Below are 12,543 nucleotides of genomic sequence, written 5' to 3'. Positions count from 1 at the left end.
TGACTTATCATCCGTGACAAGGCATTAGTTACAAAAGGAAATGCCATGCTGCTGTGAGGAAGTGCACATGATACTAATGTGTGCGAGTGTCTTGTTCTCTCCATTTCCTTTTTCTGTTTACTGCTTTTGGAGGGCTGCTGCTACTGTCCCACCCTGCCATTGCCTAGACACACAATTAGCAGCAAAGAGAAGCTGTGCTGCTGTAAAAGGGGGAGAAAAAGGGGTTTTTGTTTGTTTGCTTGTGGTTTGGAGGTTTTTTTTGTGTTGTTTTTTTTTTAAACCTCAGAAGAGAGACATTGAATGGGGGTGGACCCTGAAGTTGTCCTGTAGAATGTCCTAAACCTCAGCTTGCATGTGTCAGGAAGCATGAAATTTCATAACTCTGTTGTATTTTTCAGAATTTAATCTGGAATGGAGTATTTTATGCCTAGCACTTTTAAAATGTGGCATGCTGCCATTTCCTTTTTTTGCTTAGTATCTGCTTTGTAATCCTGTATCAACTTCCTGAAGATATTTTTCACTTTGGAGACTGATTTGAAACAGGACTAGCATATAAACAAAATGAAATACAAAAGTAGTTTGAGCTTACCTACACTAGGAATGAGGCTTTTCCCTGGGCACCGCTCAGCTAGGGCTGAGATCACTGCTAGATGTGGCTTTTGCAGGGGTGCCCAAACAAGAAGCAACCCCACTACTCCTGTTTCAGGTGACCCATTCATATGGTAGCAACATCAGTTTTACTCTGGAGGGTAAAATGCTTGTGGTTTTGGTATCTGTCTGATTTTGCTTATGCAGGCAATAAAACTAGATCCAGGTTCAACACACGTGTGCTTAGTGGTGCTTAGACACTTTGCTGAACTGGGCTCTGCAAGCTAAACCCAATGGCTCATGCTGCCATCAAGTGACCTGGTAGTCCCCGCTTCAGCCAAGCGGAGCTGACGGGGCAGAGGCGGGAACATCTTGAGCAAGCGCCGTGCCGATGGTGCCTACCCCATTTCCAGGGAGAGGTTAGCACTCTAAGAAGCAAGAGGAAAGAGTAAGAACTGTGGTTGAACCCCAGCCACATACAAAATGTGATATATAAAGTAGACAGGGCAGAGGAGCACAGCAGTGCAGGCCTAGGACTTCGTTTTACTTGCTATTGTCTATCAAGTGCCAGAGAAACAAAGTGGTTTACTTTGCACTTAATAAGACATAGCAATAGACGCAGGAGGGCTTCATTTCTGTTCTGTTATTAAGACTGTAATAACATCATCCATGCCAAGACATCTTCCAAAGAACTCTATAGCCAAACACGGTTCCTTTACCTGCACTGAGCAAATCACCTATCAGCAGCTACATACAGCTGTACAGGACACAGTGTTCGCTGCTCGCTAAGCAAAGGTTCCCAGCCTCATCACAAAATCTATCATCTGCTTTCTTTTTCAGGAACATCTAGCTCATAGTGACGATGGGTCAGACTTCAGCCTGTCCTTCAAACAAGATCACAGTACACAGACCAAGCAAATCCGTTCCTCTTTGTGGAATCTAGCATACAACCAGTTAAAACCCCAGGAATGGAAAAAACTGGCCCTGTTCTGGAAGTTCACGGAGGAACAAATTAAAGCTATTGAAGAACAATGGACAGGTAACAATATCTGAATGGCAAGACATAATATATAAGCTATAAAAAACACAAGGCAGAGCTGCTTTTTAAACTATGTGATTATCACAGACACACATTGGCCATACTGCTCTTATTCAAATCATGAAGAAGAGCGGTAAACGGATACAAGCCTTGTCCCTGGTTCCTGGGAAGCAATGCTGCAGAAGTATAGGCCGCTTCGGTTCTCCCTGTTGGCCTGAAGGAACCTTCCTCTTTGGAAATCAAAAATAGAAGCAGTGAGCAGCATGGGAGGGGCTTGCAGGTCACGCTGCAAGTGAGGACCTGGGGAACCTCGTGACACAGGAAGATCTTGTTCACGCTCTGCCTTCACAGCTGCCATGAAACAGCAGTTTCTGGTTCCAGGCATCTCAAGTGCTGGGAAAGCAATACTTCTGTAGTGCGCATTGTACTTGTTTACGACAACTGCAGGGTATATTTCCATATGTTGAGCAAAAATGAAAGGACAAAATTAATTTTAAGATGTATTACCTTTTCCCCCCTTTTACAGTAGCCTTAGGATAAAACTAGAATTTTTGTTTGTTTGTTTGTTTTTTAACCTTTGTAAGTCTCAGTCTTCATTTTGCTTCTAGGTGAGAAAAGAAATAAAAGTAAACGAGTAGTCTTTAAAACCTCTTGGAACTGTAGAAGTACAAAAGCACAAAATACAGTTTCCAGCATATGGCACAGACAAATGCTTTGTGTATTGCACAGGGAAAAAAAGTTACAAGGAACATGGAAACAGAATGTTGCTCATCTGGTTACATGGTATATTGCTGGCTCATCAGAATCCTGTGAAGCATATCTATGAAGATCTGGTGGAAGCAGGATTTCAGCCTTTAGCTGGTAAGCTGTGTTGTGGTGTACAGAGCACATTACCCTGACCTCGGCAAGAGTGCAGTGCGGTGCTGAGGTCCCTGCTGGCGCTGGGGAGCTGGGGCCGTGGCGGAGCTGGAGGACACACTCTTCCGTTCTGGGAAACAGCCCTTGCTGGGGGGTGAGGTTGCTTGAGGAAGACAGTTTAAGTGAGACTTGAGATTTCTAAAGGAAGATAAAAATGTACAAACTTCACTTCCTTCCTTTGTCCTGCAAACATGATTAAAATGTGATTGGCCATCCTTCAGGTAGATTAGTCTGACCTTGTAAAAAGCAGAGCATTTCAAACAAGTGTTTTCTCCTCTTACTTTACAGAGAAGATCAGAGCTGCAAGCAGCAATGACATGGACTTCAGAAGATGTGCAATTTCATGAGCTCATCAATAAAACATGTCCCATTATGATGGAATTACATGCCAGATGGAAAGTGACTTTCAAATACAAATAATATCTTTTCTGGAAACAAAAACCTGGTTTGAAGTTGTATGACTTTTTCCAAGCTTACACTCCTGAAATAATTGGTTAGTTCTTTCTCATATGCTTGCTATACAGTGATTCAAAGAATTTAAGAGTGAATGGCTGGCTGGTAATTTATGACTACACTGCTAAGCAAGAACCACCCCCCTATAATTTCCACACTTCGTTTAACATTGATACACTAATTTTGTATTGGAATTGCAAATTAAGCTATTTTGTATTTGACATGAAATGTAAATGAGATGTTTTCTACTTGAAAGAAATTAAATTTAAGAAGTGAAAATTTTGTGTATAAATCAACACTTCCAGAAATAGGTCTCATTTGGGATTCAGGTTTTTATAAACTCTTGCTGGGATTATAGTGTTCCTGTCTGAAGAGGGCTTTTCTCGTGCTTAGTTAGTGCTAGGATTAGGACCAGTCTTTCTTCTTTACCATTTGATTCATGTAGTAAAAATACACAAAAATGTCATGTCTAAAACCATGTGTGGCTGGCTGCAGTATTTTCTATCATGGCATAATGTTGTATACATACTCAAAAAAGAACATTTGATATTCAATACTTAACACGTTTAGCAATTATTTACCTATTTCTCATTCATGTCTTCAATTAATACGTGGTAGTGTCTTGCTGAACATGTTTAAAGATTTTCTCAAACAAAGAGATTCAGACAAAAATCACATTCTATCCTTTATTTAAAAGTGTGCAAAAGATTCCTTAAATAAAAAGTGTTTATCTTAATAAAATAAGTTTTCAAATAGTTTGGAGGTAGAACAACATTTCAAGTTCTTTTTTTCCCCTCCAGTTGTTTATTATAAAAGCACTTTCACTTTAAAAAAAATTTTTTAGAGAAGGGTAAAAACATGATACATACTTTAGGCCTTGCTACATCAAATCTGAAAAGACTGGGAAGAGGTTTAAATTGTACCTTGATAAAAAACCCCGCTGGTGAGAAAGATATTCACTCAGTCAACAACTTTTATTGACTGAACACTGGCATGAGTTTGGCCCTGAAGCATTCGCCCAACTTGTCCTGCAGGTCTCACAGTGGTAGAACCAGAAGAATGGAGCACAGTTCGAGGATATTTAGCAGCAGTGGCTTGGGATATGGTTTGCTGAAAAGTAATCAGATACATCAAAACACTTAATGGTACCAAAAAAACCCCATTAAAATAGCTCTAAGTGAGCTGTAGCTTAAACAGAAAAATTTGCAATCCAGCTAACTGACGTACACGTCTCAAAAAAAAAAAAAAAAAAAAAAGGTTACTTTAACAGAATGAGTAGTTTTCTCCTTTCCTTAACTGTAATATACTTTTTAGAACATAAGGTGCTAAACTTCCAATTAACTAGGTACCCTGAGCTTTTATCACCTCAATCTTATTTCAAGGTTGGTTTGTTAGGTTTTTTTACCAAATTGTTCAGAATTTTCCTCTGCAGTGCTAATTTAATCATGCCAACATTCCTTTTGAAGTTCAGTATTTGCTATGAGGAAGTCTCTGAAAGGTCTCTGGTCTCTGAAAGGAAAAGGTTTGCATTTATTTAACAACCATGAATTTTCTCCCCAAAAAACTAGCCACCTAGTAGTCAGTCATCTTTTAACAGTAGTCATTCTGCTTTTAATCAAGGTAAACTCCCTCCCCTGCCAGATTAATTCAAGATAAATACTTCAATCTGATTGACGTCCACTTAGGCGTTTATTTGCAGAAAGAGTACATGGAATGTATCTCTGGGACTGTCACATTTATTACATTTCTAGAAGTCAGGTTTTGGTACAGTAGTTCAGGTACTTTACTTGTCACACTAGTCACACAATCTGAATCCAGTAATTGTTCTTAATGAAAGAAGTCTCACACCAAATCTCTAACCCCCTAAAGACGTTCAATTTTAATATGAATTTCTGCTTAGGAGACCAAATTTTCAGAAGCTATGTGCAGCCTGCCACAGGGCTCTGATTCACTGCAGGAAATGAGTGAAAGCAGAACATTCCTCACATGGACAGTTACCAGTATCTCCAGCTCAAATTAAGGGACCAGTGTAGCTCTGCGTGTTCTGGCAGTTATCACTGAAGAGAAAGTGGACTTTCAGATAGCACAGAGAAAACTCAGATCCTACTTTACAGGTTAAAATATATAAAAATAAAAATCTTCAACTGTTTTGTACACCTCCAGTCAAAATTTTTTGCTCAGATTGGTCTAAAAGTGTAGCAATTGCCCAGGCCATTTAGGCCACTGTTTACAGTCTTCTTGTATGTTGGTTTCATACCTATTAATGCACTTATTTCAGTGTTTTCTTCAGGATAAAGTGGTGGGGCGGGGGGTAGTTGTAAGACTCAAAATACAACAAGCAGCAGGCTTGACAAATTTGATTGCCTCCGGACAAGGGTTTTACTCTTTTCCCCAGTAATTTGCTACAGTCAGCCTGTCAGTCTAATCTATATCTCTGCCATCTCTGGTTCAGTCACTCTTCCTGCTATACACCATGAAGCTTGTCTTTGAACTGTGGTTGCATGGCGATGACACCAAACATTGCTGTACCAACTGACCACTTCTATGAAGACTCACGGAAGAGCTAGCCCAGAGAGAGACAGCCAGGACTACTATACCTGTGAAATAGTTACTACAGAAACAAGATGAAGAGATTAAAGTGTCAATATTTACTTCCTCTCCTCACCAGTGCCTTCTACCCAGCCCAAAGACAGTACTGTTTGTTTGTTATTTTAAACAGGGCTCAAGTCTGAGCCTTGTCTAATATCTCTTCATGGTGGTCATTTTTCTTTAAACTACTACCAGATGTGTTGTAATAAGAATACAGTTACAAGCATAATTCTGACTTACCTGAGTGACTGGATGATGTTTTTCAACAATGACTGAACTCATGGGTGGAGCAACTCCCATCACTGCTAAACTACCACAAATTCTGCCTTTTTGTGCCATATCAGCTCGGCCCGTGATTCGAGCAGTGATTGTTCTTCCTGCTTTCTGTTGAGCAGATGTTATTACTTTTGCCATGGGCTACAAATAAATTAAGTATTAGTTGGTAAAAAATTCTAAACATAATATTTACAATGCTCTAGTATGCCTGCTTAGTTTTATCAGCCAGGTGCCCAAACAGAACATGGGATATTGCAGGTAATCCAGTTATGTTATATGGGACTGAATTTGCTCCACCTAGTTGCAACCTGGTTTATTCCATTTTTTCCACTCTAAGTATAAGATAGCATTTCAAGCAAGTGACTTCTGTCCTGAGGGGAGTAAGGCTAATTTGACACAAATCAAGCAGCATCGATAGTTTAGCTTTGCCCCCTGGCTGCATACTCGAGTGACAGCTGCAGGCACTTCCACCACCCTGGAAAGTCTTTCTAGCAGTGACATGGCAGATACAGAAAAGTTTCCATGCAGTAAAATGCTGCATCTTTCTCTGACAGCTGGTAGCAAACTGTATCAGATGGGAAAAAGAAAGGAGAGCAATGCAGAAGACAGTCAAGAAAAGTAAAAAGGACAGTTTAGCAACAAACACAGAAGAGGGAATAAGAGAGACATTTCAAAAGAGCAGGATGCTAAAGCAAGGCATGTTCTTTCCAGAACAAAATGGTATCATGTGAAACACCAACTGTTCCTGTTGTGCTATACTTAAGTGTACATGCACTCTTCTATTTTTCATTTTGTCACACTTCCCCACGCCCCCCCTCCAAAAATAATTTAATATTGTTCCTAACCTAAATGGGTTTCTGTAACATTAACAGACATTTGCAAGCTAGTGTCTCCACACAGCTATGTAAACTCTAAGGCAGTTTCTTCAACTACTTACTTGTGTTGCTCTGAAAAAATGCAGAAATGACAATACCCAAACTAGTATTTGTTATAATTATGCCTTAAAAAAAAAAGTTAATTTTAGCACATTACCAGTTTTTGAGTTGATGCCACACCAGATCCCGCAGCTGTGCTCGTGACGATTACTGGAGAATCAGAATCTAGCCTGGTCTGAGAAGTGCTTGCATGACCCAGGTGGGTAGAAAACTGTGAATGAAACCAGAGTTTACCAAGAATGAGTATAACTTTCCAGAAAATACAGTTTTACTCTTTAGATAGTTTTTTGACTACACCAATTACCCTTCTAAATTTAACTTCTTTGCAGATATCTTATCTCTAGTTTTACTGTTTTCTGACTAATTTAAAAATACTTGTCTAAAAATTGCAGAAACAGTGTGAATAACATTTGATACTATTAGAATGAAAAATGAGGAAGAGGCAAGCACATCTCCTCTGTTCTAACCTGTACTCTAGCATGAAATTGTTTTACAGTGGCAATGTCTTCAGCATGACTCCAGGGCAGGTCCAGAACATCCAAGCTACTGGATAATGATCTGGCTAAGCTGACATGACAGGACAATAAGATGAGTTCCCTCAGTGTCTATATACGCTACACCTTTAAAAAAGAAGCTTCAAGTCAAGCCATCTTTTCTTCTTTTCAGATTATATTAAGCTCAGTTTTTTTGCAAAACAACTCTTTAACAGCTTTCTTCCAGAAAGAACCTTAAGAGAGCAAATTCTGCTTATTATAGTGACCTTGTCTTCATTAGTTTAACGCATTCTCACTAAAATAAAAAACAGAGCTTAATGAAAGTACAGCAAGTCACAGCAGCTGTGCCCCAGTCACAATACAGTCTGAACATACCCATAGGCTTCTTTTTACACTTAGACTGTCTTCAAATTCCTTAAATTCATGAGCTATGGCATTTATGTTTGAAAAGCTCCAACCAAGGAAGTTCATTTTTGTCACTAGCGAATACAATTCTGTTCCAGCTACACGCTTACCATGTCTTCCAGCTGAAGAGTAGTTGCTGGTGGAGGTGGTGGTGAGGGTGGATTATATTGCGAAGGAGGTAGCCTTCCTGCAACAATGGTACCGTTATCATTACTCCTACTTCCTACATCTATTATTAGAAACAGAAAGTAATGGGATCAGCACATAATCTAGCAAACCCTAAGGGGAAAAAAAAAAAGAGATAAGTCACAGCAAAAATTTTACTATTCCATTGGGATTTCCGTATAATCTAATTAAAAGGATTGTGGGAATAAATGAGATAGTGTTTTACTTTGACGAGATGCAGCTGTGCCCTTGAGGCTTGTTACAAACAGTTTCACAGGAATGCAGCTGTGGCCTTGAGGCTTGTTACAAACAAGTTTGTGAAACTTAGAGGCAGAAAAATAAGGATGAGATTGGATACATCCCTGAAAGAGGAATTCGCGTGCACCAGCTTGAAGAACCAATAAGTAACACTGAAGAGATGTGTGGACGCAAGACAGTAGCAAATGAGACGGGTTTTGCTTGCTCGTGAACGCTAGATCATATTATAAAAGGGATAGATTGTAAAAATAAAGTGTCATTGTCATCTTCTTCGCTCGTCTTCACTTGTATTCGCTTGTCTTTGCCTAAACTCATAGGCGGAGTCCGTGACTAATTGCCACAAAGGATCAGCCTGTTCTTTATAGGTGTGTGTATATATATATATATATATATATATATATATATATATATAAAAATTCCCGTATTTGCCTCTTCTTTTCTTTTCAGACGCTTGGAAATAATATTTTCCAAGGGGCTTGTTTCTGTGTTATGCCTCAACATCCCTGTGGCACTTGCCACACACTTGTAGTGCAAAGACCTGAGGTTTTCCATACTGCTTGCCAATACTAAATACAGTGTGCAAGAGCTGCTCTTACGCTAAGGACCAAAATTCAGTTCAGGTAGAGAGCGGCAAAACACAGAAAGGCCACACTGGACTTCTGTGAGGGCGTAAGATGCTTAAGGGGGCTCACTGTCAGTAAAATAGAATGTTATTTTAACTTTCCTGAGAACATACTGCAATTTCAAGGAGCCACAGATCATGCTCAGCAGCATCTCATCTCCACATACAATGGCTGGACACTGGCAACATCCTGGCTGTAGGGCTGGGAGATCTACAGGCACCCTACAGCCTTCATCTCCCCCCACCAGCTGGGTAAGCCTCAGCTCGCGCAAAATCCATCCAGGATTCTTTTGTCTCACAATGCAGACATCCTGGGCAGGTCAGATCTGTGGACCTAAGCCCAGTATTTTTTCCAAGCAGTTTCAGCCATTTCCTTTAGAATACAAACTTCCTTAAAGGAAGCAGAGAGAGGTATTTTTATTTACTCTCCTATTTCTGAAGCAGATGATGCCAGCAGCAGTTCCAGGAGAAGGGAACTTTGCCCATTCCCGGGACTAGAGTGACACCATGTGGTAGTTGTGGGTTTTTGATTTTCTTTTGAAGTGAGCAGGAAAAATACAAGGAAGGTAGTTCAAATGGGTGCAATACTCAGAGATTTCAAGAGTGAAAGTATGCCAGAATACGCATTTTGTAAATATATATGTATGTACACACATTAAGCTTATGCATAGACAGGACCAACGCATAGTTACAGACCAATCAGATCTGATCTATGTTACTTAAAAAAGCAGTTAGGGTTTTTTTTCAGTAAAAAGTAATGAATTCTTGTCACTTCAGTGCTCCTTTAAATACATAAAGGGGTTAAAAATAATCTTAATATAATAATAACTGAAAAAAAAAAATCATCTGTCAGTAAATCAGACAGACAGATTTTAGACAATCAACATCGACTCCAAGTGTTATGGACCCATTAAGGTTGTGATACTTGTACACTATTAATAACCTACATTTTAACGTATATTATATGTATGTCATTTGTATATTGTATGTACATTAAATGTACATTCTAATAATCTAATAATAATAAATCTTTAAAGGGACCAAATTCTGCTTTTATTTCCGATGACAGTAGGTGGCACTGCAGTGTTCATATAAATATATAATCACTGACTGACTCTGGCACATGGAAGTTTTAGTGTCCGCAGATTACAAGACGAGAACAAATAATAATAATCATCTAATCTGATGTTTGAAGTCCCCTGATGTCCTGATCACTGTTCCCTTGTACCTGAGGAAGAATGCAAATAAACGGTTGTACAACCATATTAAATAATTACATAACTAACTACATTAAAAGCACCATCCGGCTGTAGCAAGAAAGAGATAGTGTGCCTGGGGCAGGGGAGAAGGTGGTATGAGAGGCAGTTGAAGAAGATGGCAGGCATGAGATGAAGGACAACAGAGACTGTGAGATGTCTTGAAGCCTGATGAAGACTACAGAGGCCACAGAAAATTAAAAAGCATGATGCTGGACATCCAAAAAGTTGGGTAGCGGCACCCCAGCACTGCCCAGCACAGCCAAATCTCTAGGTACTGTGCCCCTGTAGAGAACCAGCTCCTGCTTCATAGTAAAAATCAAGGAAAATGTTTGGTCCATGAACCCCAGGGGTTGGTCATGGCAGCTCTAGAGCTCAGTTTTCTTAATTTCCTTCCTACTTACCCTTTTCTTTACAGGTTTACAGAAACAATGCTTTCCTATTTCACAGCACTCAGTTACCCCTCTTTATTTGGGAGACCCACTGCCTGTTGCATGTTTTTGGAAAACAATAAACAAACAAATATAAGATAAAGCTTCAAGAGAGAGTAGTTCTTAATTTATAACACAGTGAAAAATAATGTACCTGAGCAATGCCCTGTAACTCTATTCCTAAACTCAGTGTCTTTGAGAAATCATTCATTCTTGACCTTCCCCAAATATCAATGCTATGTTTTCACTGGCACAGAGCTACTGCACTTTGCCAATGCCATATTCTAATTTCCTAAGCAACTGCACAAATACTGTATATATTTAACAGGATCAGACAGCTGCTCAGGTAAGTATCCTCTTACACCTTCTTCACATTTTTATTTCCTCTTCATACCTACATTTTTGGGGATGAATTTGTCTGAAGTAGTTCAGAAACTTCTGGTAAAAGATTGTTAAGTTTAGCAACTGAAGTTACTTGTCTAAGGCCATTAACAACTGCTGCCAGTACAGCTGGTTGTTAAACCACACGTACAGCTGTGACACTTCTGCTGGCATGGCTATTTTCTCTTTCTGCTGCACCAGCATGATTATGCTTCTACTGCTATAGATTGTTTCACTCTGAGGAGGGTGATTTCATTACATCAGTAAGGGTGTGCAGCTCTTTGCTGCGCAGCTGCATGAGTTTTACGAGTGTGCTGCTGATATAATTACACTGGGGTTTCCTGTTCTGGCACAGCACTCCAACTAAATACTGAACCTGGGAGATTTACTTGCCCATTTTGCATTAAAAGGAAAGATTAAGAAAAGAAGGAAGAGATGTCTGGGAAAAGCAGATTCATTGCACACTGAGATTCCAGAGAACAGAGGAGGGTTTTCCAGGATTTCCCCCTCACCTCCCCATAATCTGGGTGCTGACAGAATTCTGGGTAATCTTCCACAGTATTTTAAGCAGTTTGCCATCCCTGGCTTCTGGTTCTGCTTTAAGTTGCAGGTTACCATCCTTACAGCAAGGTGGGATGAACAGAACATGTTACACCTTTCAACTACAGCAGTACAAAGTTCAGCATCAGAATATTTCTCAACATATTCAACAGGACTTTTTAAAGCAATAAGAGTTTGATAAACTCTGTATTGCCACAAGTCCTCGTATTAAAAAAAGAACCAAGAGAAAAAGGAGAATCCTTTAAAACAAACAAACAAAAAAAACCCCAAAGAAAAAAACCCAACAAAAACCCAGACACGCTATCAGATTAGAGCTGCTTTTTACACTGACCAGGATCTGTCCTGCTGTCCTTGCCCTGAAACATGGTCATTGCTTCCAGATTCAAAGCACACACACCACGCATAAAGGCTTTCTTCATGGTGTCTTCATACTGTTCTCTTTCACTGTGCAGTCGCAGAATCTCAGCTTTTGTCTGTTCCAAAGTAGCAGTTAGCTACAAAAGAGAATAAGGAAAACAGTTGTCTTGTACTTCTGAATGCAAACTATGAATACATTCCTGAATTCGCTTTAAAAGTCACTTACTATGTTTACAAAGGTATGCATTTTTACTTCAAAATCACTGGTTCACTAGAGATGAACAGCTATTTGTCATTTCTTTGTACTACAGCACATTATTTGTACTAGACCACACATCAAAAGGACCGTCAGAGCCTACCTAACCAGCTAAGCAGAAATGCATCTTGCAAGTTTTTGCCTTTTAAAAGTTAGGCATCCGACATAAGCTAGATTTCCACAGGGACATGGATGCGCTCAACAGAAAAATAAGTGTTCTCAGAAAGCTATTTAAGCATAGGGTGAATTGCCATCAGCAATCTCTCTTTTCTTGCTACTGTAAAAAACTAAAAATGCTGAGAAAAGACGGATTTTGTGCTGGTAAACCACATTTGGTAAACCTTAAAATTTTAGGTTTAATTTCTTTTTTAAATACAAAGCTTTTAAAACGTGTATTTTAAAACTGTTTATTTACTGTGCACCAATGCATATGTTGACAACTTAACTTCAGCTTAAGCTCTGAAAATTCTTTAACAAGCTTAATTGTCAAGTTGAAGGCAAAACCAAACTTAAATTCAGCCTTTAACAGAGTAGCTGTTAGAGGAAAAAATATTGTACT

The 12,543-nt window shown here is 39.4% G+C and overlaps 2 protein-coding genes across 2 annotated transcripts in view; one reads left to right on the top strand and one right to left on the bottom strand.

Annotated features, from left to right (window-relative positions):
* The window catches only part of ANKDD1B (ankyrin repeat and death domain containing 1B), a gene marked incomplete at both ends in the record, with an annotated part of 31,619 nt that extends 28,727 nt beyond the window's left edge, over positions 1 to 2,892 (top strand). Inside the window, 3 exons of the mRNA XM_082336129.1 lie at positions 1,429 to 1,627; positions 2,357 to 2,488; positions 2,834 to 2,892. Of these exons, the coding sequence (XP_082192255.1) occupies positions 1,429 to 1,627; positions 2,357 to 2,488; positions 2,834 to 2,892 (390 nt within the window). The remainder of the gene's footprint in view (positions 1 to 1,428; positions 1,628 to 2,356; positions 2,489 to 2,833) is intronic.
* Positions 2,893 to 3,827: 935 nt separating this feature from the next.
* Positions 3,828 to 12,543, bottom strand: part of POC5 (POC5 centriolar protein) — a 31,178-nt gene continuing 22,462 nt past the window's right edge. The window contains exons 9-13 of the mRNA XM_082336130.1: positions 11,703 to 11,865; positions 7,808 to 7,926; positions 6,896 to 7,009; positions 5,828 to 6,004; positions 3,828 to 4,108 (exon numbers count right to left, since the gene is read on the bottom strand). Coding sequence (XP_082192256.1) covers positions 3,959 to 4,108; positions 5,828 to 6,004; positions 6,896 to 7,009; positions 7,808 to 7,926; positions 11,703 to 11,865 — 723 coding nt within the window. The 3' untranslated portion in view covers positions 3,828 to 3,958. The remainder of the gene's footprint in view (positions 4,109 to 5,827; positions 6,005 to 6,895; positions 7,010 to 7,807; positions 7,927 to 11,702; positions 11,866 to 12,543) is intronic.

This window comes from Platalea leucorodia (genome assembly GCF_965183815.1).
Source record: "Platalea leucorodia genome assembly, chromosome: Z".
Lineage (NCBI taxonomy): Eukaryota > Metazoa > Chordata > Aves > Pelecaniformes > Threskiornithidae > Platalea > Platalea leucorodia.
The sequence above is the reverse complement of the archived record's forward strand: the minus strand, read 5'-3'. Positions and strand labels throughout refer to the sequence as shown.